General features: G+C 52.9%; 1 protein-coding gene across 4 annotated transcripts in view; it reads left to right on the forward strand.

The window, feature by feature from the left end:
• The first annotated feature begins 1,498 nt into the window (after positions 1-1,498).
• NTNG2 (netrin G2) overlaps positions 1,499-16,288 on the forward strand; it is a 51,819-nt gene continuing 37,029 nt past the window's right edge. For all 4 annotated transcript variants that reach the window (XM_055719663.1, XM_055719665.1, XM_055719664.1 and 1 more), the window contains exons 1-2: positions 1,499-1,851; positions 4,494-5,621. In XM_055719663.1, the coding sequence (XP_055575638.1) occupies positions 5,409-5,621 (213 nt within the window). In that variant the 5' untranslated portion in view covers positions 1,499-1,851; positions 4,494-5,408. The remainder of the gene's footprint in view (positions 1,852-4,493; positions 5,622-16,288) is intronic.

Consider the following 16,288-nt stretch of genomic DNA (forward strand, 5'->3'; position numbering starts at 1 on the left):
TCCTTGCCGTGGCTATTAGAGGGAATGAAAATGAAATACCAACTCCTTTTTATCCTGTTACTGTACCATAATAACTAATAAAGGAGTAATAAGCGAGACGTGGGGAATTTCCAGGGGAGTCATTACTACAGAGAAGACCTAAAGGCACAAAGTAAAATCCAGGAATATTAGCCAGCCTTGAATTCCCAGCCAGTGCTCCTCATTTAAGTAATACTGCTGCCGTAAAATAAGTGTTTACAGAAAAAGTTAGTTGTGGAAGGTATCAGTCTATGCCCTGACCAGAGGAGTGGAGACTGAGCCAGGACCAAAGAGCCTTGCAGGTAAAGACCACCCTGTGCATCAGTGTAGCATTTAGGCTGGGCCACAGTCTAGATACATGCTGGCATTTCATAAATCTCACTTACGCTCCAGTATATGGGAAATGTCTCCCAGAAGAGCTCTAAATCACCTCTGCCTGGTCACAGGATGGATCGTGCATTTTCCAGGGGCTCAGGTGGGAGAAGCCCCGTACATACCTCAGATCAATGGGCCAAAGGAAATCATATAGCACAATACTGAGCTGATGAGACTGCAAACCACGTGCAAGTCGGACAAGGCACTTTCTGGCTTAGAAATGATTGCATTCCGGCTGGGAAGGAACAGGCATCTTCTGGGGGCTGTGTACATAGGGGGCAGTGGGGATTCTTTGGTTTTCCTCCCTGTAAATGGACCGTCATTTATCCACGTGCATGTCAAAAACCTGTTGCTGCCCAGGAACGATCCTGCCTCCAGCACCTGCCCGGTGCAGGGAAAAGCAGGACTTTACCTGCCACAGTTCTGTACACCCTGTCCGCAGCTGGAGCCTCCCCTGCCCCTCTGCCTGGATGCCAAAGAGTTGGCCAAAGCAACACCTATAGCTTCTGCATCCCGTGCCAGAAGGTGTTATCGCACCATACAGCCCTGCACGTTAATCCCCTGCCTTGCCAAAGAAAACCCGGGTTTGGTTAAATCCCAAAGCACATTCCCACCGTTACCAAAGCATTTCCCAGCCATCTGATTTCCCCATCTCCGAGTTCCCGCTTTGTTTATCCTATTAATTCCAACCACCCCCTCTTCCCCCAACACACTCGCGCACAGCCTCATTTACAGCATCTTCACCAGCAGAAGCCTCCCCGAAATATTCAGGGCACACCAAGCGAGAACTTACACGTGCGGGGAACCCCTCGTGACTAGAGCTTTTTTTTTTTTTTTTCCCCCTCGAGCAAACATGATCTCATGATTATTTTTTTTTAATTTTTTTAAGCTCTTAAAGGGGGAAGGAAAAAAAAAAAAACAACCCACAATAAAAAGAAGGAAAGCACCGAGGAGCGGCATTCCCAGCCTGCCGTTCCCGAAGCGGGGGCAGCGGGCTCTGCCCCGCAGCCAGGATGGCGAGGATGCTGCAGCCGCGGTACTCGGGGGCTGAAGACTCGGAGCTCGCAGCCTCCTCTTCCTCGGGTGCTTTTCCTCCCTCCTCCCTCCTCCCCCTCCCCGCTCGCTTTGCCTCCCTGCACCTTTAAGAAGCACATTGCTCGCCAGTGGGATGGTGTGTGCTAAAGCTGCACAGAGGAAGTTACGCAGCCGGGATCAGGCACGGAGATAAAAGCTCCGATTGTGATTGAAAGTGAGAGCAAAAGGGATTTCAGCCTCGGCATTAACTTGCGAGGGGAGCCGGGGATTGCACAAAGCTTTCCCGGCCATCTGCCCTTGGGGGCCGGCGGCGTAGCGGCTGCCCGCCGGGCTGGGGGGGAGGGGGGGGGTGTTGGGGGGTTCCCCCCCGGCCCCGAAGTTCGCTGCTCCGTTGGGAGCCCCGCGCCGCAAAGCTCCCTCCCGGTAAGGACCTGCAGCGCCGAGCGCCGGCCAGCGCGGGGGGGGGGGTGGGGTGGGGGTGGTGGTGTTGGGGGGGGCGCGAGGCGGGGGCAGAGGCCAGCGCGGGTGCCGGCAACTGCCCCCAGCCCCCAAACAGCAACCCCCTCCCTTTTCCCGGAGTTTGTCCGGGGTGTCCCGCCGGGTGCCCCCCCCCCCCGCCGGGAGCAGCCCCGCTCCCCGCACCCCGACGGGCTCTAGCTGCTCCCGCCGGAGTTCGCAGCCGGGGGTCTGCCCGGACAGGGATGCTCGGGGGGGGTCTGCCCGGGCAGGGATGCTCGGGAGGCAGCTCCGCGCCGCCGACTTTGAAGGCAGCCCTTTGCAGCCTCCCCAAGTCCTTTCCTGTAAAAGAAACCGGGGGCGGCGAGGCGGAGATGGCGGGGGGTGGTGGGGGGGTATCGGTTTGCCTGGAGCCACAAACACGTTACGGGGAGCGGCTGGGGGGGAGCCCGGCAGTTCCGGGGGGCTCCGCAGCCTCCGCCGGGGGGCTCGGCGCTGCCCCCGCACAGGCTGCGCCCCACTTTACCGCTGAGGCTGGAGGGGAAGGGATGGGCAGCCGGGAGAAGAGGGAAAAACCCTCCCTGCGGGGGATGGAGGGGAAGGGGGGGGGGGGGTGATTTGGAGGCAACGCTTCTGAAAGAAAATTGAAAACTCCTTCATTGAGTTTACTTTCTGTTCTTAATTCCTGAGCGGCTCAGTTGTTGCTCAGCATTGTCCCTCTATTTCAGGGGGTGTTAATCCAATTATATATATATATATATATAAGCAACCAGCTAAGTCAAGACACAATCTAATTTTGTGTTTTCAATACTCTGGCTATCAGTCCCCAGCGACTGCCGAGTACTCCGCAAAGAAAACAAAGAGCGCTGACTCTATTTGTTCCCATGAACTGCAGTTTCTTAATAATAGCAAGTGAAGATTTATTTTCTAAGAGTCAAACCGAAGCAAGCAGGGCAAAATCCTTAATTTGGAGTCTCCCCCCCCCCCCCCCCCCCCCCCCCCCTTCCCGGTTTGCGGCATGCTGGCTTATTTCAGAGCAGCGCTGTGTAACTATTTCTGCAAAGGGACCGTACCAGCTAAGTGTTGCACCACAGACTTCGCAGAGAACCTGCACGCCTGCCTGATTGACTGACAGTAAATATGTTTTCCGGCAGATTTTTATTTCCCTGGGAATCTATGACATTTAGCTAGCATAACAAGACACTAATAGATATATAGATCCTTTCTTCCTGGGTTTTTCTCTATCAGCTGTTCGAGTGCAAAATATAATTGTTAAGGCTATGAAAATAGATCCATAAACTTAACAGCACTGGAGTCATCATTAAAACTGCCCTGCTTGTTCTCTTCACAACACTGGAGTCTCACGGTCTCCACTGTTATTAGGCACTTGGCTGTGACCAGTTTGATGTAATAATTAGGAACTGACATGTTATAACTGAAAAGACAGCTCTGATGTCAGCGGGACTTACAAACACTGTGTCACACCGGTTTATTATTTTTACTACATCTACTCATAATGTAAAAATAGCAGCCAGTCTATTCTTTCTTTGGGAGTTTATTCAGGTCCAACGCAGCTGTAATAGTCTCTTGTTTAAGAGCTAGCGATGAAGCATGAGAGAGAGCTTCTCTTTTCTGAACTCATTCATCTCAATCAACAATCTTTCAACCAAAAAGGGGGGAAAGGGAAATGGTAGCACAGCGATGAGAAGCCCCCGAACATGGATCAATGCATCTGTTAACCTGGAGTTTCTGAGCTTTAGTAATTGAGCTTTATGAGAAAGCAAATACTAAACATGCTGTTGAAGCAGACATCCCTAAATTGGGGAAGAAAAGTTGGGGAATCAAACAGAAAGGGAATTATCCAGAGCTAAATTTCCATTCTAAATACATGCCTCCCACCTTCTTGTATGAGATCTCCCTCCTGTATCTAATGCTTAGAGAGGGTATGACTTTTTTTTTTCTTTTTTTTTCCTTTCCTTCCCCCCTCAGCTCTTTGTCATTTTGTTTTGTAATTACTTAAGATTTTTATAGCTCTACTGGAAAGACAACAAAATTGCAGAAATGTTGCTCTAACCTGAAATGAACACTGGGAAGGTCATTGCTCTTTGTATTAGGTGAACCTTAAATGTTATTAGGACTTTAAATTGTTTTTTATTAAATGTTATTGTTCAGATAAATCATATGTGGGGATGCTGGACAATGTATCTGTCTCCCAAGCCGTCTCGTGTATTCGCTTATCTTTTCAAGACGCAATTTGTCTGTCTGTCCCTGCTCTGTGTCTGCATATTCGGCATCTTCTAATGACCTATAGCTGCTTCTTGCCATTATTTGAAGACCCATTAGATCTTGTTGTCCAGCTGCTGTTACAAACCAGACACCTTAAATGGGGCAGCACTCCTTCCCACCTCCCAAACAGCAGAAAAGCCATAAGCATCTTACTATGGATTTCTTTTTATTAAAGTTGTATATCTCCCTTTTACAAAAACCTGGCTGGTGGCTTGGGAAGCCCAGCTGAGAGCTGTGTCCCAGGGGAGCCCTATTTTTACAAGTCTTGTTGCTCCAACTGGCCCCCCTTGCTCCCAGCTAATTTGTCTTCCCATTTGTTGCAGGGGCAGCCTGCTAATGACCTCTCCCTTTGTCCTGACCATGAAAGAGAGAGGAGACCTCAGGTAGCAGCACGGCTTGCAGCTGAAGGCTTTGGGAACTTGCTGCTCAGTTGCCAAAAGGCAGAGCCAGACAGAAATCCTCGCCTGTGAGTGCCTCGCCACCACTGCAAGACACAGAAGGAGAAGCAGCAAGGCCAGCACTGCTCCCGCCAACCCAGCGACCACCCAGCACCCTGCCGGGACCACTGCGGATCTTGCCACCCAACGTGCTTATGTTGACACAACCATCCAACCATCCTTGGGGAGAAAGGGATTTTAGCTCCAAAGAGCCTCTCTTGTCAGACTTGTACTGATGACCAGAGGCTATGTTTATTTTATGTAGTAATGTCAAAAGCCCCGATAATTATTTACGGCAGACCACAGTTTAAGGCACTTTCCACAGCGACGCATTTGCGGCAGACAAGAGGGTCGAGGAAAACCTGATCCAGCACCATCTCACGGCCTCTCCCATTTGCTCCTATCAAATTTCATCAGCAACTCAGAACCTGATCTTTCTATTGACTGACTGGAGTCACCTCTAGATATTTTCATGCTGATTTGGAAGCCCTTTCATACAATAAAAAGCAAAAAATGAGGTTAAGGAAGACTTTTGACCACTGATCAGCAACTCCGGCCAAAACTTTCCCAATCAAGTGATTTGCAAAGTTGGCTTCTGTGCCGAGAGAAACTTTCCACATCTAAATACAGCGTGCAGAGTGGGATCATTCCTCTCATCATCTGGATCTCCTTCGACCGGATCATTTTTAGATGAGGAGTTTCCATGCTGATCCCGAGAGCAACCCCTAGCCCAGTAGCTGCCTTCCTCGGAGCTCTTGGCACTGTCCTTGCCCAGGGATCCAGCACTTGGCCGCAGCTGCCATGCTCTACCTGGTTGCTCTCCTCTTGCACTGTCTCCCCTTGGCCATGGGACAGTATGACATTTGCAAGTCCTGGGTGACCACGGACGATGGCCCGTCATGGGAGTTTTATGCTTGTCAACCCAAGGCCATGCGGATGAAGGATTATGTGACTGTACGGGTGGATCCGGCAGGAATCACTTGCGGGGACCCACCGGAGAGGTTCTGCACCCATGTAAGTGTTTCCCTCCTTCTTTGACGTGTTTTACCAGGCTTTGGTGGCCAGAGACAGCATCCTGCTGAGATGCCGTTATAAGGATATTTTGGTGGGGGCGGGGGGGGGGGGGGGGGGCAACAGCAGCTGCTGCCTTGAGCTTTCAGCCTCCTGGTCTGCAAACTGGGGAGATGGAGTCCTGCCCATCTCGGTGCTGCGCTGGTGGGAAGCCAGCCCTAGAGCAGGGATGGTGCTGGCACACTGAGGGGAGGGCGAGGAGGAGCCAGGGAGGCTCCCAGGTCTGGGGTGGTAAGTAAGGCCTGGGGTCTGGGAAAACTCTGCCCCGGGCGAGCACGCAGCCTGAGTTGCTCCAAGCTCATCCGTCTGCTTACTGAGGAACGGGGGATACATTTTCCAGTCCCATCCCAAAAGGCTACGCCAGCTCCAGGGTTTTATCAGAGGTGGGTGCATCATTTCAGCCTGAGTACGAGCGAGGGGCAGGGTGGTGGAGGCCAGCGTGGCCCCCACACACCGGCAGCTCAGGGAGTTGGTCTGAGCCACAAATTTTGCCGAAACCCCTGGAAATGGCCCCTCTCTTCAAGACTCCACATGGGAAGGCTCTGTGGACACATACTTGCCCTTGTAGTTAAAATCTTTAACTTATTTTCTCTTAAATATTAATCATTGCATTTCATTCCATGCACCACAAAGCTCAGCAGGAACATTTGATTTATAATTCACAAGGCTTTACGTTGTTAAAAAGAGTTCAGGGGTCAAAGCAAATTTCAAAACAGTGTGGCTGTAACGTCCCCTCCCAAACGTCCCCCAGGAGCAGGCCAAGCACACATTTAAGGCACAGGGACCAAGCCAGCCCATGCTGACAGGGTTTCCACTGGGGTGAGCACTGGGCAAGGAGTGTCTTCTAAAAAAGTGTATTATTCTTTTATTACCTATAATGAGAAGGGGGGGTTCTCTCTAAACCAGTGGAGGGACTCCCATTTTCTGTTGCCAGCTTTATCAAGGCTAGTATACCCCCCATGCCTCAGTTTGCCACCTAGAAATTGCACAAACTCCTAGAAAATACCCTGGGCCCAACCAGAGCTCAGGGCATCTCTTGGAAATCCAAGAGAAAAGTGCTGCTTTGGTACCAAGGGATACCAAACATTTACGACCAGCAGAACATGCTGCCAGCAGTTGCCAAGTTCCCTTCAGCCTAAGGGATCTCTACAGTACCAGGAAAGACATTTTCACCAATTCCAGCTAAGTAGCAGCTTCTCCTTTTAAAAGATGGTTATAAAAGAAAGATGAAGTCCAAGGTTGCAAATTAAACAGTTAACTATTGATGGGTCAGTCCGTATTTCTCGTATCTGACTGGCTGCAGAAGGATCACAAGGTGAACGCCAGACTGCTTTCCACTACACACTGCAGCTGTTTGTAAACCCTTTCTGGCTAAGGATGCTCCGGGCTTCAGCTCCACTGACCTCCAAAGCAGCCAAAGACACAAACTGCAATCAGCTCTCTACATGTCTTGAATCAGTCAATAGCGAGGTAAAATCTTTCTATTCTGGGCACCGGCAGTATTTCCTTGTAGCGTACGCCTGCCATGTGCCGTAACACTTGCAAACAGCGCGTACAGCCGTGAATGGGAGTTACACAAATGCGGAACATGGCTCTGCCTTCCTGTCCCTGCCTCACCCCTGGCGCCTGCCTGCCCAGCTCAGCTCCCAGAACAAAACCCAGTGCTCACCGCAACGTCCCCGAGCCATTCCCTGATGAAGAACGAAACTAAGAACAGAAGTAATATATTGCAAGTTGGTTTTTTTAGATTTTGGGGATAGTTTATGAAATCCCATTGTATTCACGGCCCTTCACTCTCCCGTCTTACACCAGCACTGGCCTCTCCAGAGGATTTAGACTTGTAAAAATGAAGCAGCTGAAGAGCAGCCCTGCCGAGGTGAGCAAGGAGCCTACTCAGCGCTTAGTGCACAGGGTAGTAGGTGGCTGCAGGAGGGGTCCAGGCTCCAGTCCAGCCTAAGGACCCAAGTGGTACGTGCTGGGAGGCCATCAAGGTACATTGTCACAGCCACTGTCACAGAGAACGACACGTGGCCATTTACCGCTGAGCATCCCCTTACGGTCAGTAGAAAGTGGACCCAGCAAGACTCGGCCCCTCCATCGCTGGTGCTGGGCGGTGGCTTGACACCTATTGACATGCAGAGAGCAGTGAGCCATGCCGCAGAGGATGCGAGCGGAGCTTTGCTACCCCAGCGCAAAGGAAGTGCTGGGCAAAAATCGATGTCGCTGCCCACGATCGTTACAGCCGCCGAGCCCCGGCCCTCGCCAGAGCAGGGGGCGGGGGGGCGAGGGGCTGGCACCCGCCCTGCGGCTCCTCGCCTGCCAGCCTGCTCAGGTGTCTTTTGGTGTCCTCTTATCCTTTCTCTTCAGGTTTTAATTATTTTTATGTAACAGGTGGGTTCTCATAGGAGCCTGGCTTTCCAGCAGAGAAGTTCTTACGGTGACTGTATTGCTTTCTTAGGTGTCTTTCAAAACAGCAGGGTACTGTCCGTGCAGTTAAACAAACGTTACTCTGAATTAAGCATAGCCCAGCAGGACACCTGCACTGCTCAGACAACTGAAATCAAAATTAAAGACACAAAAACATCCCTCCATGCTTAAGGAGCCAGACAAGAGGGAGCTGGATGATGTCCCCATGTGGGGCATCAGTGCAGGCAGGCAGAGGAGGAGGGTCCTGGTAGAACTCAGGACCACATAAGGCAGCAAGTGGTTCCTACAAGGCTGTACTGGTACTGAGGAGGCTTGCACAGCTCACAGGGTCGCACACTACGGCTGTAACAACTTCAGGCAGCGCTCGCAGAGAGTTCCGCAAAGGGAGGCATCTGGGAGATGGCAGGATTTACTTGGAGGACTGTCTTTTCTGTTTTACAGCCATTCTAGTCACATCTGGCTGCTCCCTTCTCATTGGGAAGTGTTTTGTTGCTTATTAAACTTGGGGCTTTTGCTTTTTCCACCGTTTCTGAACCTTCTCCTGTTCATGTCAATGACTTTCTGGCAGGGTCCCCTGAAAAATGAATCGTACTGTTCCTCCTGGCAGGGTAGGGGGAGTGGTGGGAGCAGGAAGACAAATGGATAAGTAAATGAAAGCCTGAATGAATCTAAAAGTGTGACTGAAGACTAATAGGGAACAGATCTTTTAACCGAGGATGTCAAGGGAAGGGCAAGACTTCAAAGGTCACATCCAGGGCACGGCCCGGGGTGGCTAAATGCAGAATTCAAATAAGAGGGGTCTGCAGGGCAGGCACGGCTGGGGAACGGCAAAGCCGCACGGTCTGCATGGGGCAGAGGGGAGGTGCAGCATTACTTCACCATCACACCCACCCGGGGAGGAGGAAGAGGATGGCACAGCCGGCAGGGTGCGCCTAGGTAGATGCTGAGATGCTGAAGCTCTTCTTCGATACCAAGCAGGGACCTTTGAGAATTAACTTTCAAGCATCGGTGTTTGGCACAACAGATGAAAAAAGCTACGCGGGTTTTGTGGGCAGTTTACTCATGGGGCAGGCAGTGGGGAGCAAGCAAGCACAAAAGCCCCAGCCCCTGCTCCAAATGGCTTTGCAGCTCAAGGCGTTTTTCCAAATCATTCTAGCAAAAGCCAGGAGAGGCAGCTATAGCAGGCTGCCTGCGAGCCAAGAGCCATCCCAGAATGGTTTTGCTGCTGCCTGACGCCCTGGTGAGAGAGCCCCCACACACCCATCCAGCAGCACAGAGACCCCAGCTCGCCACCAAGATGGGAGCCCCTTTTTTTTTTTTGGCCCTCAAAGGTGTCAAGACCGTAATTCTTGTTCAGCCAATGCTCTTTGATGCAGGGCCGAGCTCTTAGCCCATATTGATGGATCAGGGGTATTTTTATTTGGCGTCAGCATTGTTTCATCAGCTAATAGAGCTTGTTGATTTTGGCACAGCTACATGAAAGGAAAAGGCTTTATTTATTCATTACACTTTCAGCCAAATTTGATGTTTAGTTTAATTCTTAGCTAAACTTTTCTGAATGATATGTGGTTATAAGGCTGGTACTAAACAACTCTTTCTCTTAGTAGACCGAGTGCTAAAATTGGAAAAAGCAGGCAAACTTTTGGGCACAAAAACCCTTTTCCCTACGTTCTTTGCCCATCTCATACAGCTAGACCCAGCCATAGCTTCATACCCCTGTTTTAAGTGCAAACAAATTGTTACGGGTTCGAGGATGATTAAAGTCAAAGTTTTTAAAGTAAGAAGGAAAACGGAGTTGCTTCAGAGATGCTCTTCCAAGAGCATTTTTAAAGATGCAGCATGATCTGGTGGTTAAAGGATGGTTTCACCCCTTCTGGTACCCCCGGCAGAGACAAACCCCACAGCACTTCCCCAGCCCATGCTGCCCCCACACCTCGTTTCAGGTAGGAGAACCAGGGGGGCATGTACAGAGCCCATGTACCAGTCAAATGGAAAATCCTTTCCAATAAAAGTGGATGTTCTCCCTCCTCCTTGATTAGATCAGCACGTTCCACTGTTGGCCACAAACCCATCGTTGGCCTTAGCAGGGGGCTGGGAGCCAGAGCTCCCCTTTGCCCTTCCTTGGGGAAACTGTATGGCATCAGGGACAATTACTTTGCGTTTATGCCAAAATTCAGCAGCACTGAATCCACTGTCCACTGTCAAATTGCCCATGACATCTCGGTCAAGGTTGTGGCGATGGAAAGCTGCATCTTTTTTTTTCCACATCTGTAAAGTGCTCACAGCCCCCCTTCCCCCTTGAACCCTCCAGTACATTAAATTAACACCTGGAAAAAACTCCCCTTTGAGCAGAGCCTGGAAAAGGCAACTGCTGCTATATCCATCCGGATGAAGGCTGGAACCAATCCACCCTGTGCACCCATCATGGCATTGCTTTGGAGCGTGGGCGAAAGGGCTGGGGCCCTTCGGCTTTGTTTCCACCCTTAATCACTTCTCAGCATCAGGGTTGCTGCAGAGAACACTATTTGAAGTCAAGATCAGCAGCTCCATGCCCTTGGGGCCAGACCCTTGGATTGCACGTTATTAGCTGCTCAGCAAATTACACACCACTACTCTCCTACCACAGAGGCTACTCCGGAGCGCGACAGGCTCTTGGTGCTATAAAAGCAGAGGCTTTAGAGAAAATGAAAGAATACAATTCAGCTTTAAATTAGAGAGTGCTGAGCAAACGGGATTTCCCCCCACAGTCTGTAGCAATTTCTTTAAATGCCCAGTTCGAGATTCATCTTGTTGTAAAGTGGGATGCTGCTCCCCTAACAAGGATCGTTTCCACTTGCTGACGGAAAAGACACAGCGATAAAAATCAAGCTGTCAAGCAGATTTAATTGGTACAGTGAGCAGAAAGCTTGCCCCCACCTTGAATAAGATGGGGAAGAATAAACTGCTTTTAAGAGAAGCTTTGCGCTTGAAGGGGAACAGTGTCCAGGTGGGAAAAGCTGGAGAGAACTGGCTTTGGAGACTTGCTGGGGAGCGTGGCCAGAGCCAGGAAAGCAGCTCTTACACTCACTCATACACCAGCTCCAGGTATCACAGTTTTCCACAAGCAGCTCTTGAAGCCAAAGGGATTCAGGGAAATCCTTCCTATTAATTTATTTTAAAATCTGTATTATATTCTATAGCATAGATATTGTTTTCCATTAAACTTTAAAAGGAATTCTCCCTGCAGGAAAGACTGCCTGAGTGGGAAGGAGTACTCTCCTACCACGCTCTGGTTTCCTTAATTGAAAGCCCGATTTTAACCTTAGTTGAACCTAATTACTCTTTCAGACCCCACACCACCTTTTTATCAGGATGCTGAGGCATGGGGCTCAGGCTGACCCAGCCCCACAACCCTACCCGTGTCCCCGCTGTTCCCCCGCGGCAGCACCACCCCAGAGCCACGGTCGGTCAGACCAGTTTGCTGATCCGTCCAAAAATCACCTCCGCAAAACGACCCAGACTGCTTTGCTTTCTGCTCCCGCAGCAGCTGCGGGGCTGAGCGCCCGGCTGCAGCGCTGCATGCCATAACGCCTGGGTCATCTGCAGCAGCGGGGCTGCAAAATGATGTGTGGCACTGGGTGGGCGCCTCTTCCCCCGCAGTTACGCTCTGGGGCAGCTACAAGCAAGCAATCCTGATGCCCTCAGTGGGGACCCTCCAAGCTCAGCACCTGGTTCACCCCATGCTTTTGGAGAAAGCAAAATGGGAATGTACCCAAGCAGTGCCAAAAAGCCTGTCCATGGTGCAAGCCTCTTCCTTGGCAGCAGCCCCTTCCCCCCAGCCTGAAGGCGCGGAGGGGCTGCAACACAGCTGAGCGGCTGCTTCCATCCCCACCGGAGCCACGGGCCCCAGCACCCGCGGCTTCACTGCTTTCTGCTGGGCTCAGCCCCACTCACCAGCAGCAGCCAGACCACTGGATCCCACCTGTGAGGGGGACAGGGTGGCGAGGAGCCAGTGGTCACTCCATGCCCATCTCGCGCTGTCCCCACTTGGCTGGCTGCAGAGCTTACAGCAATGCAGGGGCGGCCGGGGGGTCCTGAGGTTAATGAATTCCTCCTCTGACCTAGATGGTGAGCTCCATCAAGCGTGAGCAACAGCAGCACGGCAATGCTTGGCTAGCAGAGCCCGAATTTCTGACTTGCCAGAGTTATTACGCACGTGGGCTGTTGCTGACCTGCTTAGCGGGAGTTCTCCACCGAGATGGTGTGAGCACCACCGCTGCCACCCTCTTGAAGGCATCCATCTCCCCAGGCACCCAGCCTGCGGTGCTGAACACACCCCGGGTGTTACTCCTGCAGTTCAACACCACGCGGCAGGGTCCCAGTGCTGGAAAACACCAAAGAGGCTTTTTCCTCCACAGACCACACAGCACTGCTTGGTGGCCAGAGGTGTCTCTGGGGAGAAGCCAATGCCGGCACAGCCCTGGCTAAGACCCACCAGCAAACAGTAGTTTGGGCTCCCAGCCTTCACCCTAGGCAGATGAGCCATCCCCTGCAGCCTCAGACGCATCCCATGAGGTTCCCACCATCCCCCCCTCTTTCAGGCAGGGTCCCCGGGACCCACGGAGGATTGCACGTCGCAGTGCTGGCCCCACACCTGCCCTGCTCCACTGCCCTGCGCTTGCTCCAGCCTTTGGCACCGGTGCCTCTGCACAGCTGCTGTGCGCGACAAGCAAGCAGGCTTCGGGAAACCTGTGGCTTTTGGCTCCATGGGGGTTTCTGTGTTTGTCAGCTGTCCCCGAGCAGGCTCCAGCTGCACAAGGGGACCGGCCAAGGTTGCCTGTCTAGAAGCTGAGTGCGTGTAGGCACGCAGCAATGTAGAACCACCAGGTTGGGTCTCATCCCAGCTGGCTCCCACCTCTCCTGCTTGCTTACATCTGTGCAGAAGCCACCAACGCAGCAGCCTGCCCTCCCCAGAGCAGCTCCAGCCTCCGCCTCTGGCGAGTCCCACAAGAAGGCGAGTGCCGGCGTGGTGAGCAGAGCTGGTGCCGGAGCGGGCAGCAGGGTCACACATCCACAAGTGCCCATCGCCCAGGACCAGCACCCATTTTGCTGCATGCTCCAGCATGGGCAATGGGTCTCCACTCCCTCAGTGCTGAGCATCATGTGGATGCTGCCACTGCTGTGTCCAGTCCTGCCCCTGGCACCTCCACATCCCTTTGTGGGGGGAATATCTCAAGGGGAGAATTAGCACAGATTCAACTGGTTTTTACTCCCAGCCAAAGAGTTTTTAAGCCCTCATCCCCTGGCTGAGGCGGCTGCTTCAGCTCCATGTGCTGCCTCTAATGGGGTTTGTGGGGAGCCAAAAAAAAAAGGAGAGGATCACAATCCTGCCCTCAGGGACAGCCAGGGCACATATCGGGCTGACCACAGCACAGTCCCAGCCTCCGACAGGCACCTGCTGAATTGTTCCCCTAAAACACAGCATAAAGCAACCAAATACTTTGCATGCAACAGCAAAACCAGAGCGCTCGATGCAGCAGGAGCCCTGATCAGAGGTCAGGGATGGGTGCAGGGGCATCCACCACCAAACCGTGCTCCCCCTGCAAAGGCTTTGGGGACAATCTGCACCTCCATTCGAGGAGCACAGCAGCGCATCCACTCCCTCTCCTCTCCCCCTCCCAGCCTCCGTGTCCTGCCCTCCCCCATTCAAACTATCAGGGCCTCTCTTACAGAATAAAATATTAATAGCGGCGTAGCGAGCCTCTCTGCAAAGGCTGCATGTATTGAGCTTACAAGGCGCACAAGCTTTTAGAGAGTAGGACACTTTTCCTACTTCCTAAGCATTTTCTTAGTCCTGAATCAATAATGCACTCTAAGCCCAGCACACAGGTCGCTGCTGTTGTGCTCCTGCTGATAGGGACTGAGGAGAGGGATACATCTCTGTAGCAAGATGCAAGGGCTTAATAATCTGGCAGAGAAGGGATGGGGCAGGATCCAAGGAGTTTAATTTGTAGACAAGCCTCAGGGAAGTACCCTGGGAAGAGCAAAGCTTGCAACTCTTGGGTACAGAAAGTCTGGGTTGGGAGACGAGCTAAAAAGCAGTCAATGGGATTAAATGCCTGCGTCTTTGAACGCCTGCCCGTGGTTGCTGGCTGAGGGGTGTCTGGTCCATCAGCTTCTGATCTGGGGCCCTAGGTCGCTCTGTAATCCACAAACCTGCAAAAGGAGCAGCTGAGGGGTGCAGCCCCGGTGGGGAGGTGGGTGCGGAGGTGAGCCCAGGGCGCCAGGAGGGATGGGGTTAGAGCAGCTCACGACGGGATTAGTAGTTCAGAAAGAGCTGCTCAAAAATGATTCCATGGGAGGCCAGGCTGTGGGCGATGCGATGCGTGTGCTCGCCCAGCACAGACCAGATTATCTGCTTAGGAGTGGAATTTTCCGGGCGGCGTTAACCCTTGCGTCGCCCACAGATCAGCCGCACATGCATCTTTCAGGACGAGGGGCTTGGCAGTGGATGTGGCAGTGGGAGCTGAGCTGCTGCCCAGCATCCTGGGGCTTTGGGAATGGAAGTGGTGCCCAAGGTCACCCAGCGAATGGTGTGCTCAGGGCCCTCCTTGGAGAGGTCACCTGTGGACTGGGCTGGATTCAGTCTGGAGGTTAGAATTCATCGGGTAACCAGATTTTCTGACCATTTCTGGCTTAGCCCGAGTGGGCGTGAAGGGATTTGTGTCCCTGCACGAGAGGTGCCGGCTGTGTTGCGAGGGTGGACAGGTGACTTGGGTCAGTCCTTGTGCGTGACAAGCAGCACCTCGCTCTGCATCCTCCCTCCGCAGAGAGGATGCTTCCTGCCTGGACGCCAGCCTCCGGCACGGGTCTCACCACCTACGGTGCAAAGATCAGTTCAGACCCTTCTTGAGAGGTACTGAGCAACCACAGGGAGATTTTCAGAGACGGTGTGGGGTGAGAGCAGAGATTTCCTTGAACTTCACATCAGGTTTGGGTGAAGGAGCCACTATGCCCAGCTGCAGGTGCCTGGAGGAGCTCAATCTTCAGGAAGGTGGAGCCTGACCCTGCTTTTGAAATCCCTCCCTGCCTCAGTTTCCCCACCAGGAGAGAGGACATTGCACTGCCACCACACGACCCTGTCTGGCACTGTGATGTCTCCTCACAGCTGGTGGCGAGAGGGGCGCAGTGCTGAGGTAGGATAAAATACAAACGAGATGCTTCTTGAATGCAGAAGCAGGCTGGAGGGGGAAGGGGAAGAGCAGCCACGAGCAGGGGCTGGATCTCTTCCCTGGCAGAGAGACAGGCCCAGGGGAGCCCGAGAGCCCCGAACAAGCGGTGCGCTGTTCGGTAAACGAGGATCTGCTTCAGGCCAAAGGCAAGAGGCAAAAGGCAAAGCAAAACGTCTCGCCAAGCGCGCCCCGGTGCATGCCCGTGGAGGGCTGTGCTGCGGGGCTTGCGGTGCTGCTTTCTGCTGACTCACGCTCTCCGAACCCCGCACGAAGGCACAGGGTGCCCCGTGTCAAGGGTGACCTTGTGCTCGGACAACCTCCATCCCGGAGGAAGGGGAAGGAAGCGGAGGAGCGATCAATCCCCCAAACCACAGCCCGGGGGGAGATGGAGGGAGTGACATTCAGCTGAGCCAGAATTAGCAGCAGATCTGTGGAGGGACCCCATTTCCACCCTATTAATAATTCATCCCAGCTCTGCCTTTACCTGCTCATAAACAGCAAACAGCTTGTTAGCGAGGATGGTTTTCTCCCCTTTTGCTGTCTCTGCCCTAATAAGAGCCCCTTGCAGATGGCTGGGGGGAGGGAGGCAGTAAGGGAAGGACACACGAGTGAACAAACCACCCCACCAGCCCACCCTGAGCTTCCCACCCCATCCCTGCAAGTCTCCCTGACCCAGAGCCCGCTGCCTCCCAGCCGGAGCTGCCCTTCCCCTGCAGAGACTAAGCCGCAAAATCACTCCTCACTGAAGCCCAGGTGCCCTGCCAGAACCTCCCTACACAGGGCCATTTACAACCCCTCTTTGGAGGGTTACCACGAGGAGGAGAGCGGTGCCCACAGGGTGTGCGGGCAGGGGGTTGCTGGAGCATCCCGAGCACCTGAGCAGCTCTCAGGCAGCAGCCACACAGGCAGCCCCTGGGAAAACTGTGTCTTCCGCCATATGAGACAGCTTCTGGACTATCTAAAAATATATAG

Source organism: Falco cherrug, chromosome 9 (assembly GCF_023634085.1).
Source record: "Falco cherrug isolate bFalChe1 chromosome 9, bFalChe1.pri, whole genome shotgun sequence".
Lineage (NCBI taxonomy): Eukaryota > Metazoa > Chordata > Aves > Falconiformes > Falconidae > Falco > Falco cherrug.